Source organism: Nanorana parkeri, unplaced genomic scaffold (assembly GCF_000935625.1).
Source record: "Nanorana parkeri isolate BGI_ZX_2015 unplaced genomic scaffold, ASM93562v1 scaffold3233, whole genome shotgun sequence".
In the NCBI taxonomy this organism is placed as follows: domain Eukaryota; kingdom Metazoa; phylum Chordata; class Amphibia; order Anura; family Dicroglossidae; genus Nanorana; species Nanorana parkeri.
This window is the reverse complement of record NW_017309501.1, coordinates 50867-63963: the sequence shown is the minus strand read 5'-3', so window position 1 is coordinate 63963 and position 13097 is coordinate 50867. Positions and strand designations below refer to the sequence as shown.

The 13097-nt window shown below is 41.9% G+C and overlaps 1 protein-coding gene across 1 annotated transcript in view; it reads left to right on the top strand.

Annotated features, from left to right (window-relative positions):
• The first annotated feature begins 934 nt into the window (after positions 1 to 934).
• Positions 935 to 13097, top strand: part of ERCC6 (ERCC excision repair 6, chromatin remodeling factor) — a 46305-nt gene continuing 34142 nt past the window's right edge. The window contains exons 1-5 of the mRNA XM_018574790.1: positions 935 to 1342; positions 5000 to 5120; positions 9120 to 9228; positions 9671 to 10355; positions 10451 to 10576. Coding sequence (XP_018430292.1) covers positions 981 to 1342; positions 5000 to 5120; positions 9120 to 9228; positions 9671 to 10355; positions 10451 to 10576 — 1403 coding nt within the window. The 5' untranslated portion in view covers positions 935 to 980. The remainder of the gene's footprint in view (positions 1343 to 4999; positions 5121 to 9119; positions 9229 to 9670; positions 10356 to 10450; positions 10577 to 13097) is intronic.

Sequence of the window (13097 nt, the reverse complement as noted above, 5' to 3'; positions counted from 1 at the left end):
AGAGAGAGAGAGAGGGTGTACAGAGAGAGAGAGAGAGAGGGAGGGAGGGTGTACATATATATATATACCCCTCTCTCTAGAGAGAGAGTATACACAGAGAGGGGGTATACACAGAGAGGGGGTATACACAGAGAGGGAGTGTATACACAGAGAGGGAGTGTATACACAGAGAGGGAGTGTATACACAGAGAGGGAGTGTATACACAGAAAGGGAGTGTATACACAGAGAGGGAGTGAATAGAGAGAGAGAATATACAGAGAGAGGGTATACAGAGAGAGAGAGAGGGTATACAGAGAGAGAGAGAGAGAGCGTACAGAGAGAGAGAGAGAGAGAGGGCATACAGAGAGAGAGAGAGAGAGGGGGCATACAGGGCGAGAGGGGGTATACAGAGAGGGCTATATAAAGAGAGAGAGAGGGTATACAGAAAGGGGGAGTATACAGAGAGAGAGAGGGTATACAGGACAAGATGGGGGAGTATACAGAAAGAGAGGAGGGAGGGGCATACAGAGTAAAAGGCATAGAGAGGATATAATGTAAAAGAAGATGGACAGAGGGAGTGAGAGGGGAAGAGAGGGAGACCTACAGGAAACAAACGTGCGATCTGCTTGCAGCCTCCTTACCAATGTAGCAGTTCCCATTCATTAGAGTTTCCGGCTACTAGTTCTTGCTTCCTGGTCACATGTTTCCTGTGACATCACAGGGCAATCTGCAGGATAGGAACTAGCTACTACCGTCCTAAATGGGCCAGGTGTTCTCGCGTTGTTTTGACGTACAGCACGTACCGCTGTTCGTAGCGTGCTGACGTCGTACATTAGGTTATAACACGGAAATTCCCCGAGCTAGGGAGCAGCTAGGAATTCTCCAAAAACAATAGGGTTGCCGGCTCGGCTAAAGCGACAACACTGAATGCAGAGCCTTATACTGTTTTTATGAGACGCTATATGTACTGAGCTTTCCTGTGTCTTTGTTTTCATACAGAATGCCAGATGAAATCTCTAATGTGAAACAACCAACAACATCATCAGACAGTGCGAAGTCACAGAGCAGCCATGATTCTCCTGGGCCATCTTGTAGTTCTGCACATATTTCATCTATTTGCCCTGGAGAAATGGGAGTGCAGAAACAACAGGGCATCCTACAGATTGACCGCAATCAAATCCAGGCCGTGGAAGCCACTGATCAAGCTTCGGAATTGCATGGATTGGGCTTGGCGGTATATGATCAGGATGTATTGGAGCGTGGAGTCCTTCAGCAAGTGGACAATGCCATTAATGAGGCCACTCGGGGCACGCAGATAGCAGAAGCAGAAAAGGAAAAACAAGATCTTTTGGATGAGTTACGGTAAGACGGATGGGCAGATCAGCGAAGGACAAATGTTGACCTAAAACGAATGCTTGTCGGCAACATTACACTCTGATTCAAGTAAACTTGGGATTTTCCATTTCAAGGGAGATGCGGGGTTCTTCTCTCCACAGCTGCATCATTCATTCACAGATTCTATTAGAAGATCCGTGAATGAAAAAAATACAAGTGCTACTCTCCGATGAGAGCCAAAGGAGATACCCATTACTTCCAGGTATGGAGATGGGCCAATCAGTGCTGTCACATGGAAGTTCGATAGCCCTGTATAACCTACCACTCCAGCAATTCTTACCCTATGCAGGGCTTTGCATTTGATCCAGATAACTGAACAGAGTGACGGGAGCAAAAGGAAGGTAAGTATATGCGTTTATGGAGGTCTCCATTAAAGTGCACCTGTTGCTTGGCTCTGCACGAACAATGGGCACATTCACTTTAACCACTTTACCACTGACTCCCTGCTGCCCTGTATATATGGCTGTTACACCAGAAGTCAGAGGTGTGATTGGCTGTCACAGTGCTCGCATGATCAGTAGCCGTCCCACCAATGCCTGATTGTAAATTTTGACAGTGAGCACACTTTCACTACAGCCCAGCGGAGTTGGCTTAATCATTTATGCGCTATGCCTCTGGGAACAGGTTACAATGCTTGCTAACATATGGGAGTTTGGTAGACTTGCCCTTAGGTTTGCAGCCTAGGGGGTCTGTATTATTATTCTAATACAGGATTTATATAGCACCAGCAGATTGGGCTGCGCTTTACAAAATAAATGGTGACACTACACTTACAGTACAATCTAAAACCAGTTTTAGGTGTGCCCTGCTTGGGAGAGGTTACAATCTAAAAGAGTGTATCAGTGTTTCACCCCAGTCACACACGTTACGTCCAAGTTTCACATAAGGTTTGATTAGAAAAATGTGTGAATCTAGGGTGAGAGTTGTCAGTCTTGGTTTAAACATTGATAAATCGATCTCTGAGTGTATAACAGAGATTGTTTAGTCTTCTAGTCCATAGTTACTTTTGCTTTTTATAACATAGAATTATGTTGACGTTGTGTTTCCAGATGCTTCCGCTTCTTCTTGCAGTCACTCTGTTGGCAGAAAGATTAGTATATGGTTTGGATTAGGGATGCACAGATACCTGTGCCGATACTTGGCATTTTCACGAGAACTACCAGGGTTGCAGCTGCGACTGGGCACTGGTGCTCCACCACTGTCCTGAAATCATTAGTCTTTATTGTTTTAGAAAACTGTAACATGACCATAAAAAAATTTGGAAACACCACACAATGATGCAATATTGTTCAAAAATAAAGTCCTTTGCCTTTTTTTTAATAGGTCTGGCACAACAGGCAAAAATAAAAATAAGCAAACAAAAGTCCTTGCTAAACTGAGCGTTTTCAAAAAAAGGCACAACTTAAATGCAATGATGTCACTTGTTCCCAAGGAAAACAAAACAAATGGATGCACAGACCTTTCAAATGAAGTTATAGTCCTTTTTGAGAAGTCCTTTCAATCTCGTATAAATAAGTGTTTGCACTATCCCTGACTGCTGCTGGTCTCTCCAGCCCAGTTCCAACTAAAGGTGCCCACACACCTTACAATTTATCTGCAGATTTTCTGTGGTCAGATGGAAAAAGTGCAACAGATTGGCCCAGGTGGAGATTACTCCATCCACACAGTTTAATGTAGATGGAGGAATCTGTTGCACCTTTTCCATCTGACCACAGAAAATCTGTAGATAAATTGTAAGGTGTGTGGGCACCATTACTCCCAGATTACCTGGTAATGCTCATTAGGGTGCAGGTGAAGCACTGACTGGGCCAGACAGAAACTCTGGACTGGCTTCTCTCCCTGCTGCACTACACGCAAACTGCGGAGTGGTGCTCTGTTGGGGAAATATAGATAACCTCTACTACCATGCAGGAAAAGTATCAGTACTTGTACTAAGTACGGTACTTGGTATCTGTGCATCCATAATTTGAACTCCAATTAAAATATTGCATATCTTTTCAGCACAGGTGTTGTAGTATGAAGTTTATATTGTTCTGGTACGTTTTAGTATTACAAAGTCAGTCTGTCCAATCTAGGAGCCTGTCCAATCTAGGAGCCTGCAGGATTTTTTTTAGGAGCCAGCTGTATGGACAACTACAGAAAACTTCCTGTCCCAGTGACAGGATAATCTTGCAACATGGACATAGAGATCAATAAAAATCTGACAATGTCTGGAATTATACTTTGATGCAATCTATAACTTTACAAGTCTGCATAAAAAAAGTGAAATGTACATATACAGCAACAAAAGAAAACTTTCTCTCATTAAACATTAGTCCTTAAAGCCTAACTCCAGTCTTACTAATAATAATAATAATTAGAAGTGCACTGAAATAAAATAAATTATCAGGCCGAAACCAAAAATGTTTTTATTTTAATTTTTTCACATTTTTAAAAATTTGTATGTATTTTTTATTAAATATTTGTTTGTTTTTTTACTTTACTGTTAGGGACTTCGGGGAAATATTGGGGGGTCTAAACAGACCTGATATTTCCCTTTTAAAATAGAAAAAGAGATTGCGAACACAAGAGTCCTCAATCTCTTTTTCTGTATCCCCTGTTTTCAATGAACAGGAATACTTTATGAGTGTTCCTGTTCATTGATAACTCGAGAATATAGTATGTTTACTATTACTACAGCTATGAATAAACAGGAGGTGATTTTTCTCACTTCCTATTCATAGTCAACATACCATATCCTCAATTAGACTTTAATATTACTTTAATGTATATTTTATGCTGTATATTGCGACTTGTAAAGCTACTGTGAGGTCCAATTTAAAACCCAATTGAAGTCTCAGAAATGGACATGGAGTCAGAAAGACATACTTAAGGTGCCCACACCACCTTACGATAATCGTACGATAATCGCGGGAAATCTCGTGATCGTACGATTATCGTAAGGTGCGTGGGAGTCGTGCGACCTCTGCTACTGTAAGGTTCCACGACTTTTATCTTAGGAACATGTTCGAAAACCCGATGAGAATCGTACGATTTTCGGCGGGTGTGTAGCATGCTCGTAAGATAAAAGGCGGACAAGCCGGTGTGCGCAAGCGCACACTGCCCGTTCAGCATTGCGGTCATCGGAAGCCTGCCCCTCAGCGGGGCGGGCTTGCGATCATCGGAAGTACGATCTGCCTGTCCAAGATAGGCAGATCGTACATTTTTTAAATTACCTTACAACCATCGCAAGACAAGTCTTGCGATGGTTGTAAGGTGTGTGCCCAGCCTAACAGCCTCCATTTTCCTGTATTTTCCTTTTAACAGCAATTGTGCGGTGTGTCTCTTGTTGGACCAATAGGCACCACAGTTAGACCCAATGCTCTTGGTAATCAGCAGTTAGTAACAGCCCCCCTCCCCCCTTGCCGTATTTTTCTGTGTGAAGACATTTGTGCTGAGGCAGTTACTCTTCGACAGTATTTTAGCATATAACACTATAGTGGAAGAGCAGGAAGCATTTATGAGCAAAAATCATTCACAAATCATAACATGAGAGGTACAGGAACATAAAGAGATATTAAGGTGTAATACTTTTTTTGTCTTTAAGCACGATCAGACTGACCTAATTTTCTGTTTTCTTCACAGTTACTGTGTCACCTCCTTGCGCCAAATCGACAAAATCATTGAACAGCTTGCTCCGCAAGCTGTAGTCTCCAAAGAGGTTGCTCGAAAACTGGAGTCTGTAAAACGGCAAAAACATAATAAAGTTTGTATTGATTCTTTGTAGTATTGTCTTTTAGACAGTTTAATTTTGATGTAGTACATAGGAGATACCTTTTGTAATTTGAAAAGTAACCTGCGGATTTATGTGTTTTGTATAAACAAATTGACTATATTCTCAGAACCCAGTGACTTCGCTGAGGAAGACCTAAAGAGGATATTTCTTTGTACACATTTCAACTACTGCTGGGGTAGCCATAATGCTTCACAAAGATTGCTGTACATGCCTGTTTTCTGCATACATACTATTACTCCTGGGAGTCTGAGAAGGTGCAGCTAAGCATCTTGACTTATTTTTCTTGCATGTCTAAAGCATTCTGGCTAGCTTCTGGGGCTAGCCCTGGGTGGGGCCTGAATTTTAATTTATAATATATACAATGTTTATTTTCATGTCTATATCATGCTAGCCTAATAGGTAATATATATGGTAGGACTTGTATAATCAGACTTTAAAGGGTTAATCACCAATTCAGGGTTCACATCAATTCTCCTAAAAGAGTACCTGTGCATTTCAGCTTCTATAGTATATTAAAATAGCAGTCCTTGCTTTAACCCTTTCGCTGCCACCGACGTAAGGCATACGGTCCGGCACCGCTGCTGCCGGCATCTGGAGTCTCTCATCCCTGCCTGAAGGAAGCTGCTCCATGCAGGGATGAGGTTTGTGGCAGCGCATGGCAAAGCTTTGTGACGCATTGCCGTGCGTTGTGATACCTTATGTTGCAATTAAATATACACCTGTATCATTTTATCACAACACAAACACCAACACGGCGTAAGAATAATTTTTAACATAAGTCGCTTATTTACAGTTTTGCCTACCTTAATTTTTTTACCTTTTCGCAAAAAGGCGCAATTTCAAATTTGCAAATATTTGTTACTTATTAACTCAATACAGTTTTATCTGTTAGATTTAGTGAGAAAATATATATTTTTTGTGCACGGATACTGATTTTGGTGTGTTTTAACAATTGAATTGTGTATTTTTATCGGTTTAACATTAATTTGAGAAACATTTGCGCAATTATCGCACGGCCTACAAATTTAGTATCACCATCTTTTTATTCTACTGGTCCTGCGCTTTCAGAAAATATATGGTTTGGGGGGTCTTTTACAAACGCTAGCAACGCAGCAGTTGAACATCAAATCAATGGGAAAAATTGCAAAAATGGCGTGGCCAGCTGATTTGTAAAATGTTTCTGAGGGCTTGGCAGCTAAAGGGTTAAAGAAAAAGATGCTTAATTTCCAAGGTATACCTGCAGTCTCTGTATGGTCTAGGACAGCGGTGGCGAACCTTGGCACTCCAGCTGTGCTAAAACTACAAATCCCAACATGCATCTGCCTCTGGGAGTTATGTCTGTTGCTGTCAGAGCCTTGCAATGCCTCATGGGACTTGTAGTTCCAAAACAGCTGGAGTGCCAAGGTTCGCCACCACTGGTCTAGGAGCTCCGCTCCTCCAAACTGACATCCACCCATCAAGGCATTTTGATATTTGCTTAACTCCTCCCAAGAGCCTGCCCACTGCTTGCATGAGGACTGAAGACTCTTGAGAGGAGTACTGAGGCAAGGTGCTATGATGTTTTTAGGAAGCTAAATACAGCACCCTGCCAGGCTCTTCCACCAGCCATGATCTGCCTACATTACATGGAGAAGCAAAGAGACCCTGTTATCCTGTCACCTGGTCTAAAATAAGATGTGTAATGAAAATAACAAGGTTTTATTGTAAAAAAAATGAACTACCATGCTGATGAGGCGGAATAGGAGGAACTAGGGAAGAAAAAATATAATCGGATTAATCAGATAAAACTTCAGCTCGTATTTTCAGAGTTGTAAGTTGGAGCATCTGCCTGCTATCACACAATCAATAAAAATAAGAGGAAAACTGCCAGAAAAACCATTGAGACAATCCAAGGTGTAGGCAGCACATTTCTGAGTTCTGTGCCCACAATGTCCTCTTTGTTGACATAGTTTCAAGTCATCCTGGACCTGAAAAGGTCTTTTTTTTTTTAAATAATTGAAAAGTAGCACGTGTAGCCTTTAAAGTGCTTCTTGCACTGTAGACACAAAATAAATTAAGATTAAATTTCTCCAAAGTGAGGGAAATTATCCCTGGGGTTTTTTTTGGGGGTGGGGGGGGGGGGTCAGGACCTAGGTGGTCAGTGTTGGTGGTAAACAGGACCAGGCTAGCAAGCTCTCCACGTAGATCTGAAATGTTTCTTCAGTATTGTGTATCATAGAAGTCATGTCCACCATTTTGTATAACTCATTATATTTGGAGAACCAAAGCCTCATGGTTGGCACCAGTGGTTGATGCCCATGTACTAAAATACATGCCCTTGCCGCTATTATGGATATAGTGTATCAGGTCAGAAGACTGTTTTTAAACATGGTCTCCAACACAGTGAGCAGCCATGTCCATGTCTGGGGTTCTTGGGATAGAGAACAATGTCTGAACTCATATGAACTCCAACAATCTAGAAGTGGATCCACTATAGTCCTTAGTGCCTCCTGTGAAGGCATTGGTTATTGGAGTAAAGGTCCAGCAGTCAAAATGTATTTTTGGTCAGCAGTCATCGCAAGTATCTGCTTTCTAAGCCTGGAGGAAAATCTGGGTCCCCAATCACCGGTGTCAGAGGGGAAGGGAAAGGGTAGAGGTCACCCTAGCAACCTGCAGTTTTGCGCCAATGTTGAGCCTAAATCCCAAGGGGTGGGGCGAGGAGAGCTGCAGTAGGCCGTTAAATGGGCTGGGCGAGTTCGCTAATTTCAAGGCAATAATTTTTAACTATTGTAGGCATGTATTAGGGGACATATACTTTAAAGCTGAATTAAACTTTCAGTTTCAGTAAGTGAAATATTTTCTACGTGCATCAAAACCAGATATGTGTAAGCAGCCACAGTCTGAATAGAAAAGCCTGTCCACTGCTAGCATGCTGCTGAGAAGGACCCTTTCTCTCTGTATTGAAGCAGTGGTCTACAGAAGTCTACAGAAGTCGTTCACACCCAATGCTAAGCAGTCCTATAGTTATATTGTGGCGCTATAGCTGTGCAATCCACAAACCTCATGTTACCTAGTTACCTACTGATTGGGCATTCCAGTAGTATGAACAGTTCTTAAATGTTACACATCAAAGTCCTACAAGGTCAATAGGTTATACGTTTGTTCAAAATGAATCTATAGTGTTTTATTAAATAAAAAGTAACATTTTAAAACTTTTTACTTGTTTTTTTCTTGCTAGATTTGAAATATTGCTTATTAATATTTTTTACATGTTTGACTTGCAAATTTTTTTCTCCCTTTTTCATGTGTTTTCTAGTCATATCCTTAGTGTTTTTTGCTGACACTAGCCTAAATACAGAGCCCAATAGTTGAAGCTCATATTTACACAACCACGTTAGAAGAGTTTCTCATCCACCCTACTCTTTATTGCCAGCTTTGTTGAGAATAGGTATACCCATATCAATTGGAGAGGGAGAGATGATCTGATCTGAAGGAATACATATGCATAATATAAAGATATACTTTATTCTGTACTCAGCTCTGTTATGCAGATGCTTCCTGAGTGAGATGTGCCAAGATCCCCTGCTCGTTATTGGCCAGTGAGGCCGCATATCCCATTCATGGGCTATAGTAAAAGCATATCAATCTTTACATGAAAAGCATCTTCTCTGTTTATCTGCAATTTAAGCTAGCCTTGGCTTCAGTACGCACTGCGAGCTTTTCTTCACACTTTAGTAAAAATGGGGTTTTGCTGGCGTTGGTATGCAATTGAAGATGGTGGCATCCAGAAGCAGTCTCAGGCCTTTTCGATGCCTCCACAAAAGAGGCTTTTATAGATAAATAACATTCCTAAAATATAATGCACATATATTCTTAGGGGAAGATTTGTTGCTGAAGTGAATGGTTTGGTGACCAAATCTTATTAGCAACTGGTCACAATTCATGGCTAAGTTTTATTTTTTTTTATTATTTTTTTTTTTTACATGTCAGGAGCAGCAACTGAGGAAAATCAAAGCTAAACAGAGACGCCTGGCTACAGTGTTGGGAGAAAGCCAAGAGGAGATGGATCTTAACCAAGATGATTTAGGTGATGTAGAAGGTGATTTTCTTAGTCATCTCCACTCGTGGAAAAGTATAGCAGATTTACACTCTACAATTACATGGGCTGTGTAAAGACATCTCGGTATTGGCACAAAGTAGTCCTATTTCTGAAAGTGAAACACAGTATTTCCAATTTAGTTTTCAAATACGTTTTTGAATGAGAACATTTAGAATAATGTTTGACATCAATAAAACCATACAATAATCAATAAACATTAGGATATACCGACTGTATATCTGAGGTAATATTGCTAATTTTGACTGTTATTGAGGCTACCGTTCGTCGTATCCAATCAGTTCAGGGTTCAGTCTTTTAACATTGGGAATTTGTTTAGGTGATTGAACATGCTGCTATTTTTGTTTTTCTTTTGATTGTGTTTTTTTTTTTCTCTATCTTTTAAATTCAAATATGTACACATTTAATATTCAACATTTGCCAGATGTGTTGGCCACTTCACTCGGTAGTATGTTGATGCCTTGTCAAGATAGCGAGTGGGAAGATCTTATCCGTACTGGACAGATGACCCCATTTGGCACAAAAATTCCCCCAAAAGAAGAGCGCAAACCACGACGCCTGATGCTAAACGATTCCTCAGACTTTGAAAAGTACCTTGCTGATCAAGCACAAATGGCAGCTTATAGAAAATGTAGCATTACTCCCAAAAAAAAGAAACAAGTAGTGCAAGAAGACTCTACAAAATTACATAAAGCAAATGAAAATGTAACTATTCCAAATGCTGAGAAGAGATTGAAAAAAAAGATGAGGAAATTACAAAAAAAAGCTTTCCAGACTCAGTTCAGTACAGGAATCCCACGTAAAAGAACAAATTCTATACCTGAACAAGGTTGCCAAGAAGATGACGACAGTGAGGGATCTGTTCACAAAACTGAGATAAAAGAGGAGAGTTTGGATGATGACGATGAATGGGTGCAGGATAGCCCAGGCTCTGATTATGAGTTGAAACCTCTGCCTCAGAAAGCAACTGCAAAAAGGCCTCGGCATACGGTTATAGATACAGAGTTTCTTCCAAGCTCTGATGAAGAGGAGGGAGAGTTGTCTAACTCGGCAAAAGGTAGACGGTGTAGAGATGATGGAAATTTTAAGTTTTACAAGCATCGCCTTCGGTAAGTTCATTTGAGGTGTGTGTCCAATGTTTTTGTTTTTTTTCTTTAAGAAGGGTCCTGATATCTGTTTGCTTTTATTTACTGTATCTTTTCAGACATTGGCAAAAGCAGCTAGCTAAAGAAGCAGAGCAGCTTATAACCGTTGAGGAGTCAGAGGACAGTGATGTAGAGTTCGATGAGGGTTTTCGAGTACCTGGTGTTCTCTGGAAGAAGCTGTACAAGTAATGATCTCTCTTGTTTGTTTGTTTATCTTCATATGTACAGTAGGTGTATCTCTGTTCTAAAGGAGAAAAATGTACTAAATAAAATGTATTAACAGTTAATCAGAATTCCAGGTAACCCTGTGAAGAACAAAATAAGAAAAGTTATCCTTATCTGCACAACACCACCCATCCTCCCAATATATCTGTTTTTCTCATCTATTGAGGGAAACAGAAACATCTTTACCCTTTGGATATACTGCTGCTTAGAGGAAGATTAGACACTGGCAAACAAAAAATATCAGGATGCCTCGTTTTTTTGCTAGTGTCCTAGGAGAGTGGACATTTTTCTTCAGGTTTACAGACTTTAAGACTAACCTAATTGTTAGCTAACACTTTTTTTTAATTCTTCAGTTTTTTGTGGTCGTTCTCAGCCTGGCTTTCAGAGTACCATGTCCAGGCCCCGCTGGACTGGTCATTGTGGGGATAGCCTGGATGTGACCTTTAGGGGCACTGGTCTCCGTGTGGGGCAATTTCCATTACCAGTGCTTTTTAGGACCAGACTCGCTAGCATCCAAAGATTCACTTGGTGTGTAAGCTGTTTGGGCTGAGCATCGGGAGCTTCCTCATGATTAAAGAGTAATTCCACTTTCCCAGGCGAGTTTGAGAAAATGGAATTACCCCCGCTGCTCTTACCTTTTTGAGTGGTCATTTCCCTCTGCAGCTGCCAGTATACAGCTGGAAAGGGGGGGCAGATTGGTGGGGGTAATTGCATTTTGTCAAATTTACCTCGGAAAGTGGGAGTACCCTTTAAGTTGCTGGATGCCATTGTTCCTCATTACTGCCAATTTTGCCACTGATGGGGTTAATGCTTTGGGGCGCTACGTGCATTCTACGCTTTTTTTCTCACCATACAGCATTGAAGAAGCATCTTCATGCTGCTGCTCCTGCTTGCAAATACTAGGTGGAACTTCAGTCCATTCCTGCTGCCCACCTACAATGATTTTGTTCACCTCTGGTCACCTGACCCTCACCTGCTACCATCCATCTGGGCTTCATGAATATTTGAGGCCTTGCCTCTTACCCTGAGCCTATACATTGCTTAACACCATGCGATTCTAGATATGGGGGGACAGTCGTGCTGTGCTGGGTGCCTCCAGCTCACACTCTACGGCTCCAAGGCTGCTGCCTGATGTTCCAAGAATTCCTGCTGTTCTTGAAGTCTATCCCATCCTTGAGGTCCTCTTTAACTCTGTCGCGTGTGGCTGAATACTTTCCCCTTCGAGCTAAGGTTTTTTCCAAATAATTTATGGACCTAATAACTCAGTTATTTGCTTACTCTGATTGTAGTCACCCCAAGCACCTTTCCAAGCCCTCTCTTGCAGATTCCTTTTCTGATTGGTGCATGGCGTTAGCAGCTTCAGAGTCTGGTGTGAGAGACTCTGTGCGACCTGAATCTGGTTCTTTCTGCTCTTCAGAAAGCAACATTTGAACCCATTAGAGACCTTCCTCTCTCCACTCCCACCTACATGGTGGTGTTTGTTTTAGCTGTCATGTCTGTGAGTAGTTTCTGTGTTTTCACCTTAGCTAGGACATTATTCTTCTGTTCCTGTGCCCAGCCCCTTTCACCAACAATAAATTTCCTTTCATTATCAGATTGTGTTTCAGGCTCTTCAACTTAACTCTCAAACACTGCTTCTTTCTGAAAGACTGATTCCTTTTTGTCATTCCAGATAGACCCTGTAATGGTGCACTGGCTCCTAGCTCTAGGTGGCTTAGACAGGCATTCACCCCAGCTTATGGTCTCAAGGCGCAGTCTCTACTAGATCGGTTAGCACTTTTTGGCATCAAGCAACTGTTTTGCAAATTTGCTAGGCTGCCACCTTGTCTTCGGTTTGCAGGTTGGCAAGTTTTACCAGGGTGATGTTTCAGTCTCATCTGATGCCAGCTTCAGGTGCAAAGTCCTGCACATGGTTCTTTGAGCTGCAGGCATTCCCTAGTTATCTGTTTGGGCCTGAATGCGTTGGTTTGCTGTGCTTGACCTCTGTGTTTGGACTGCTTCTGGATATCCTGAAGGTTAAAGAATTTCCATGTCCCTCAAAGAAAATTAGTATGTATAGTACTTATCGTCAAATCCTTTTTTTGAAGTCCATTAAAGGGTTCCACCCCTCTGTGGTTATGATCATGCTCTTAGTACCGCTTTACGACAAAAGGCGGACATGCTGGTAGTAGGAGGGGTTCTCCCTAGCTGGGTTTGTGACGCAGAGGGCAGCGCTGTGATGCACAGTGCTGAGGTCAGCGGTGTGACGCAGTGGTCAGGGTGTGATGCAGAGTGCAGAGAACAGCGGTGTGACTTACAGTGCAGAGGCCAGCGGTGGGGGGAGGATCTAGTCTCGGGTGACGCCTCCAGTCCAGCATGATGCCCAGCTGCCTCCTTGTGCCCTCACTTCAGGACCCGCTCTTTCTCTGTCAATGGTAGCCCTGCAGTCTTATTCCTAGCCTATGGCAGCTGAAGTGGACGGAGGAAGTTGCAGGTGACTAC